This window comes from Pezoporus occidentalis, unplaced genomic scaffold (genome assembly GCF_034315485.1).
Source record: "Pezoporus occidentalis ecotype Australia unplaced genomic scaffold, CSIRO_AGI_Poc_V1 ctg301, whole genome shotgun sequence".
NCBI lineage: Eukaryota > Metazoa > Chordata > Aves > Psittaciformes > Psittacidae > Pezoporus > Pezoporus occidentalis.
Genome location: NW_026914953.1, coordinates 357,793 through 365,489, shown reverse-complemented (window position 1 = coordinate 365,489; position 7,697 = coordinate 357,793). Strand labels below are relative to the sequence as shown.

The following is a 7,697-nucleotide window of genomic DNA, read 5'->3' as shown; positions in this document are numbered from 1 at the left end:
ACCGGGCACAGCACCGGCACCGAGACTGCACCGGGCATAGCACTGCACATAGGGCATGGCACTGGGCACCGGGACTGCACCGGGCATAGCACTGCACATAGGGCATGGCACTGGGCATTGAGACTACACCGGGCATGAGGCACTGCACCGGGCACCAAGACTGCACAGGGCACAGCACCGGCACCGAGACTGCACCGGGCACCGAGACTGCACTGGGCATAGCACTGCACATAGGGCATGGCACTGGGCACTGGGATGCACCAGGCACGGGGCACGGCACCGGGACTGCACCGGGCATAGCACTGCACACAGGGCATGGCACTGGGCATTGGGACTGCACCGGGCACGGGGCACTGCACCGGGCACCAAGACTGCACTGGGCACAGCACCGGCACCGAGACTGCACCGGGCATAGCACTGCACATAGGGCATGGCACTGGGCACTGGGATGCTCCGGGCACGGGGCACGGCACCGGGACTGCACCGGGCATAGCACTGCACATAGGGCATGGCACTGGGCACCGGGACTGCACCGGGCATGGGGCACGGCACCGGGCACCGAGACTGCACTGCGCACAGCACCGGCACCGAGACTGCACAGGCCATGGTGAATGGCACTGGGCACGGAACTGGGCATTGGCACTGCACTGGGCTTGGGGCACTGCACCGGGTACCAAGACTGCACTGGCCATGCTGCACGGCACTGGGTACAGCACTGGGCATTGGGACTGCACTGGGCTTGGGGCATGGCAGAGGGCACCGAGACTGCACCAGGCATGGGGCATGGAACCAGGACTGCATCGGGCATAGCACTGGACATAGGGCACGGCACCGGGCATTGGGACTGCACCCAGCATGGGGCACTGCACGGGGCACTGAGACTGCACCAGGCACAGCACCGGCACCAAGACTGGACAGGCCATGGTGAATGGCACCAGGCACAGCACTGGGTATTGGGACTGCACCGGGCATGGGGCACTGCACCAGTCATGGGGCACTGCACTGGCCATGGTGCACGGCACTGGGCATGGCACCGGGCATTGGGACTGCACTGGGCTTGGGGCACTGCACCGGGCACCAGGACTGCACCGGGCACGGGCCACGGCAGCGGGCACCAAGACTGCACCGGGCATGGGCACGGCACCAGGACTGCTCTGGGTATAGCACTGGACATAGGGCATGGCACTGTGCATTGGGACTGCACCAGATGCTGGGCATGGGACACGGTGCTGGGCACTGGGACTGCAGCAGGCACGAGCAGTGCAGTGGGCACCAGGACTGCTCCGGGGATGGGGCACACTGGGCAGTATTGCCACGGACACAGGGCACTGCATTTGGCTCTGAGGTGGGCACTGGGCACTATACCCAGCACTGGCACCCATCATCTGGTGCCAGCAACACCAAACCCGCCCCCCTAGGCTGCAGACACGACGTCAGGGCTCATTGCAAGAAACAATTTTAATACAACATAAACCTTGTTGAAGGTAAGAGCAGAGCTGGGCGCTGTGCGGAAGACACGGCCCCCTTGGCTTTCGAGACAGTTTCCATTCAGGAATTCCTTTTCCCACTATATCCATGCCACTGGTGCACAGCCAAGCCCCCTTCCCACAGTGCTGGTGTGCAGGGGGTGCCTGATGTCTCCCCACATCCCCGCTGCCTTCCCAGACCTTTGTACAGACAATAGAGGAAGAAGCAAAGGAAAGACCGAGCCGCTCTGGCTGCTCATTTGTTGGCGTTAAAGGGCACCGGTTTAAACGGGAGAAACAAGAGACGGGACCTGGCACCAACCACAGGCACACAACATAATCCAACGCGCTGCTCCAGGGTAGGGAATGTGCCCGTTGGTGGCGGCACAGGGATGCCCGATGCCCAGCACCAGCACCAGGGCAGCAAACGGCAGCACGGGGGGGGAAGCTGGAACATGCACTATCAAATGGGAACGTTTATATCATAGAAAACAGTAGAAATGGGAGGGAAACGCCGGGATGAGCCGTAGTTTTGTTGGATAAAAAGCGACGGGGGGGGGGGGGGGGGGGGGGATGGAATTCCAGATGCCAAATGAAGCAGCAGCACAGGCGCTGCCAGGAATACTGGCTTTTTATGGATATCTCTATGCACTGAGCGATGGCCACCACGGAACGTGGTGGTGGAAGAGATGCAAAGAGCAAAGCCAACCCTAAAAACCCCATTGAGATTTGCACCCGGTTGCTGCCCCCCAAGGGGAGGTCTCTGCTTTTCCCACCTGGAAGGGCTGATGGAGCTGGGGGGCTCCAAAAGGCTCTGAATAAACCAATTAAAACCTTTACATCCGCTCTCCTCTGATGAATAAACCATCTGCATCACTGCATGATGAACCCTATGCAAATAAAATCACCCCTCTGCATCCCAGCTGGGACTGCGAGTACTGGGGAATGTCGCTGTGGGGTTGGCTTGGGCTTTTTCATTTAAACTCCTACAATTCTCCCACTCCACACCCCACCCCACCCCCCCAACTGGGGTTTCTCGGGAGATTTGGGGTCTTTCCAGCTGAAACTGAAGTTAAAAAGTGGGGAAAAGCGAGCGGGTTAGAAAACAGCATGTGGTCAGGATGGGAACTGCATGGAAAAGCCTGGGACACCCCCCCCCCCCCCCCCCCCGCCCTCCCCGGGGCCGTGTGGGACCCTGCGCCGGTCCTGCACTGCCCGTTTAGCTTATAAAAAGTAATAAATTAATTGAGGACTCTTTGCATCGAGTCTTTGCTGTACACAAAGGTCGGGGCCAGCAAAGCTCCCGCGTCTCTAGAAAAATAAGAGCATCTCTCGAGGGGTACAAAAAGCCTTCGGGGGAGCCCAAGTGCCAGGGCACAGCCACAGCCCGTCCGCGATGGCTCCAGGGATGTTCGCCATGGATACACCACAGGGGATGGGGATTTTCGGGAGGCGGTGGGATGCTGCAGGGATCCTGAACCCTCCTGGCGTGGGGGCTCAAGGGTGCTTGGTCCCGCTCCACGCGCTGCTCCGGGGTGCTGGGTGCTGAGCACCCAATGGCCCCTGGCCCCGCAGGGGTTGCCGGGGGCCGGCTGCTCCCTCTCTGCAGTTCCAGTGCTGCTGGGAGCCATGGTCCGGATGCTCGCATCCATCCCGCCACCGCAAGGTGATGCTGCTGTTGGGCTCCTCGGCATTGCGGATGGGGTAGGAGCCCTGGCATTCCCATTCGGCCACCGCCAGCTCCTGCTCGTCGCTCTCGGAGCCCTGCACCGCGATCTGTGGGACCGAGCTGGGCTTTGGCTTCTCGGTACCCACCCCCTGCCCGGCTTCGCCCTTGCCACCGTCTTCACTTGCCGACACCGCATCCGACTCATCAAAACTCACTTCTTGAACCGCTTCTTGCTTCTTGAAGGAGTCCCGGCGCTCCGAGAGGTTCAAGCGTCGCATGACCACCACCTCCTGGTCCCGGTCGTGCCTCTCCGCCAGCCGGGAGCTGGCAGCGGGGTGATAACCGTGCTCCCCGGGGTACCCCGGGGCTTCACCCTCCCCGATGGCCTCCCCATCCATGGTGGGCATCTCCAGCCCCAGCTTGCGGCCACTGCCGGTCTTCTTCTCCACCAGGATGGTGACGATCTCAGCTGACTGGACACGTTTGAGGAGCGGGGAGCGGGGGCAATCAGCACTGCGGGGCCGGGAGCTCTGACGGACGATGGTGGGGGGGGACAGGGTCTTCCCCTGGAAGGAATGAGGGGTTTTGGGGTACCCAGGGAGCGGAGATGGGGAGCGTTGGGGAGAAGGTGGGCGCTGGGAGGAGGAAGGGGTACAGGCGAGGGGCGAGGGGGGGATGCTGCTGGTGGATTTGCGACGTCCCACTTTGTAGCGTTGCCCACCCAGTTTGGGTGCCAGCCCGTGCAGAGAGCTGGGGCGCACATGGCCGGCGGGTGACGTTGGGGTGCTGGAGGAGGGAGAGGTGCTCTGTGGGGACACAGCATCTGCAGGACAAAGAGAAACAGGTCAGCGTGAGGGACGGCGATGGGGGGCACACGGCAGCCACACCGCGCTGCCCCAGAGCAGATATCCCGTCTTGGATGAGGTTGGGGTACCTGAGGGCAGGTCGGGAGCGGGGCTGCGGCAGGGAGTGGGGGGACCGGGGGACACGCTGTGTGTGGGGGACTCCGGAAGGCTCTCGCTGGAGGACAGCGAGTGATGGAGGCCCGAGGAGTAGCTGCGGCTGGTGTGCAGGACCGACGACTGCTTGGAGATCTTCTTGAAAAGGGATTTTCTCCTGGGGAGGGGACACACACAAAGGGGTGGTGGGGAAAGGAAGAGCCCTGAAAGCTGGTGGCCCTGAGTCTGCCAAGCTGGACACCACAGTATGGCAGAGCCAGAGCAAACCCCCTCGGTACGGCACACACCAGGACAAAGGCCGTTTTATCCCAGCCCAATTCCACCCACCTCTCCTGGCCGTCCCTTTTCCTGCTCTTCTTACTCCTCCGCGCCATCCTGGTCTTGGAGCTGTTTTTCCGCGCGGGGCCGATTTTGATGGAGGTGTTCTCCAGGGCCGTGGTCCTCAGGGCCACTTTATTCCCACTCTGAGGGATGGGAAACGAATCACTGCAGCGCGCTGGATCCAAGCACCGGATCCAAACCAGCTCCTGCCTTGGCTGCTGGTGGAGGCAATGCCGGAGAGCTGCTGGATGGATGCACCGGTCCTGGGCAAGCAGCGTGGCTCTGGTCACCTACCTTCAGCAGCAGCTCCACGACGTCCCGATGGACTAAACCGAGCACTGACTCGCCATTCACATGTGTGATGAGGTCACCCGCTCTCAGCCCCGCTTCCTGCGCCGGGCTCCCCTCTTCCACGCTCTGCAAGCAAAAGACCAAGGTTTCATTCAGATGCAAAGCCTGAGTTTCCTCCCAGGGTTTTCCCATTGGGAAACCTGGTGCCTGGTGCTACTGGTCCCTCCCCACATACCCAGACCATGTGGTGCACGGTGTAGACGTCGCTGTCACCCATGTAGACGCGGATGGCGCGCAGGGTGAAGCCGTACTTCTTGCCCGAGCTGTGGATGATGATGGGGGGCCGCAGGCTGGCGATGGCCAGGGATGAATCTCGGCTTGGGGAGGAATCACGGGAAGAAGGGTTGGATGAGAGGGAGTGGGGGGAGATGGGGCTCATCAGGGCACCTCCACCGAAGTCATCTGCAAGCAGGAGAAGCCGGCTCAGCATCCGAAAAGCACTTGGCAACGGGCACCCGGCAGGATAGAGCATGCAGGGCACAGACCTGATGTGATGATGAGGGACAGGGCTGAGACAGAGGCGGATTTGGGGACGCGGCTGCCCGGCGAGGCTCTCTGTCTGTCTGGCACATCCTTCTGGCTGCTCAGCCGGCGGCTCCCGCCCGGCTCCAGGCCCCGTGGAGCCGGGGTTTTGGTGCCGGTGCTGTTGCTTCGGAGGCGGATGTGGTTCAGGCTGACGAGGTCGGCTGTGGAGAAGGGAGGAGGGAGAATGTGGGGGTGTGGAAAAGCCACCCCAAGCCACGTGGGCACCTCGGTAGGTCCCGGAGCATTCCACACTGGCATCGCCCACACACCGGATAACACTGACGGCTTCACCACACCACCAGTCCCTGCGTCAGGGTCTCCCAGCACAAACTTGGGTCTCTCCGGCTTGGAGGATGCCACGCAAGGACTTTCATCCTCCGAGGAGAAGGCAAACTTGGGCATGGTGTCCAGGCTGACGGTGCTGGGCAGCGCAGTGGGGCTGCGGCTCCGCTCCTGCCGGGAGGTGTACGGTGTGGAGCTGCAGGATGTCCAGGAGCGGAGCCTGCATGGGGACAGCAGGAGGGCTTGGGACAACCAGAGACGGGTGAGGGGGCCACCGTCACCAACACCTCCGCAAGCCCTTGGTGCCAGCACAAACCCTCGGTGCCGGCACAAGCCCCTGGCACCGGTACAAGCCCGTATCAATGCTGCATCCCCCATCTCACCACGCACCGGGGTTCAGTGCCCGCCAGCCGGCTCTTGTCCTCATCTCCTGAGTGCCTGTCCTCCTTGTCCTCGTTGTGGCTCCGGTCAGAGGATGAGACGCTGAGGCTGGAGTTAACCGCCAGGAATTCGGAGCTGCTGTACACCTGAGGAGGAGACGAGCCGTCAGCAAGGAGCAGATTTGGGAATCCAGGCTCCCCGGCATCAGCCAAGACACCGATGCTCAGCACAGCTGTGCCGGCTGCAGTGCCAAAGCCTCTCCCTGCGGATGCCGGAGGAGGATTTGGAGCACCTTGCTGAAGCGATGGGAGCAGGAGGAGAACTGCCCAATCTCCACGGATGATTCCTCATCGTTGGTTTCTTCATCCTCTGAATCCAAGTGCTGGTACCTCTCAGAGCGAGCTGAAAGCAAGAGCCAGAGCGGGCAGAGCTGGCACGCTGCCCGCAGCACACCGCGTCCTGCCTGACCCTGCTGGGACCTACAACCATGGGGAGCTGTACTGAGGCTGACAGCCCAGTCCCAGCTCTCTGGGGAGTTTTGGGGTGAGAAGGTTTTTGGTAAGACTGAGCAGCCTGCAAACAGGATTGCATCTGGTTTGTGACTTCAGTTGTGAGGGGACCAGCTTCACCCAGGAGTTTTCCACCTCCTCCATCCCACAGGAGCATCTGAACTGGGATAACGGATTGACAGAGCAGAGGGAAAAGGGGATGGATTTGGCCTCACTGTCAAAGTAGCTGGTGTCATCCTCCGACTCCAGCTGGGGGATGAACTCGGCCTTCTGCCGCAGCAGCCCGTTCCAGTCCAGGTGGAGGAAGAAGGAATGGTGCTTCACCTCATGGGCACCCCCTGCCAGGCAGAGAAACCCACGTCAGGGGGAGAGGGCAGGATCCGGGATGCTCCCACTCCCATCCCAAATGGCACCGTCTCTCCTCCATGCACAGCAAATGGCTTAAGCCAGGAGGGACCGGAGCCCTGTGCAGCCTTCTTGGGGTGAACCCCGAGCAGGAGACCTCCTCTGAGCATCCTCAACATGGCTTTGGTTTCAGCACAACCCCAGCTTGAGCTAAATTGGGGTTCCCGGTCACCCCTCAAGCGCTACCCAGGCATTGCCGTGCGTACCAGTGCCCAAGCGTTCGAGGGGACACTGTCTCAGCAAGCGGGTGATCAGGTCCTGGGCATCCGCAGGAAGAGCCTCATCCCCTTCTGGCCACATGATTTCATCTGCAAGGAAAAAGGAAAAGGAGTTTGGAGTGGCCGGAAGAGTTTGGGGATTGCGATGACGTGAGGTTGCAGGAGAAGCTGCTTCCAGGCAAGAGGAAAGTCCCCCGGGAGCTGCAGCACATGAAATCCTGCTCCCAAAGCAGGAAAGCAAAGCTTGAGGAGCCTCTTTGCTGTTCAGCAGGGTATGAATGAAGGACTGAAGCTCTCTATGAGCTAAAGACGAGCCATGGCTGCTGGGAAGTGGGAATCACCAACACTCACCACTGATGACCTGCCCAAAGAGCTCCTCGGGGGTGTCTCCAAAGAAGGGGACGCAGCCCACCAGGAACTCGTAGAGGATGATGCCCATGGCCCACCAGTCAACGGGCTTCCCGTAGCCCTGGATGAGGATGACTTCTGGGGCAATGTACTCCGGAGTGCCACACACCTGCATGGGAAGCAGTGGCTGACACCTCTCCAGTGACCTCTAGAGCAGGTCTCAAGGCTATCCCGGTCCTTAGCGACAGCAGAGTGGCCAAGTG

General features: G+C 61.2%; 2 protein-coding genes across 7 annotated transcripts in view; one reads left to right on the top strand and one right to left on the bottom strand.

Moving 5' to 3' along the window:
• The window catches only part of THOP1 (thimet oligopeptidase 1), a 330,697-nt gene that overhangs the window by 31,573 nt on the left and 291,427 nt on the right, over nt 1-7,697 (top strand). The gene's annotated exons all lie outside the window — the stretch shown is intronic.
• The window catches only part of MAST3 (microtubule associated serine/threonine kinase 3), a 27,326-nt gene continuing 22,350 nt past the window's right edge, over nt 2,722-7,697 (bottom strand). For all 6 annotated transcript variants that reach the window (XM_062627528.1, XM_062627531.1, XM_062627532.1 and 3 more), the window contains 12 exons: nt 7,438-7,603; nt 7,075-7,176; nt 6,679-6,801; nt 6,247-6,356; nt 5,964-6,100; nt 5,561-5,793; nt 5,252-5,452; nt 4,942-5,168; nt 4,710-4,832; nt 4,422-4,558; nt 4,070-4,251; nt 2,722-3,958 (listed from right to left, as the gene is read on the bottom strand). In XM_062627528.1, the coding sequence (XP_062483512.1) occupies nt 2,964-3,958; nt 4,070-4,251; nt 4,422-4,558; nt 4,710-4,832; nt 4,942-5,168; nt 5,252-5,452; nt 5,561-5,793; nt 5,964-6,100; nt 6,247-6,356; nt 6,679-6,801; nt 7,075-7,176; nt 7,438-7,603 (2,736 nt within the window). In that variant the 3' untranslated portion in view covers nt 2,722-2,963. The remainder of the gene's footprint in view (nt 3,959-4,069; nt 4,252-4,421; nt 4,559-4,709; nt 4,833-4,941; nt 5,169-5,251; nt 5,453-5,560; nt 5,794-5,963; nt 6,101-6,246; nt 6,357-6,678; nt 6,802-7,074; nt 7,177-7,437; nt 7,604-7,697) is intronic.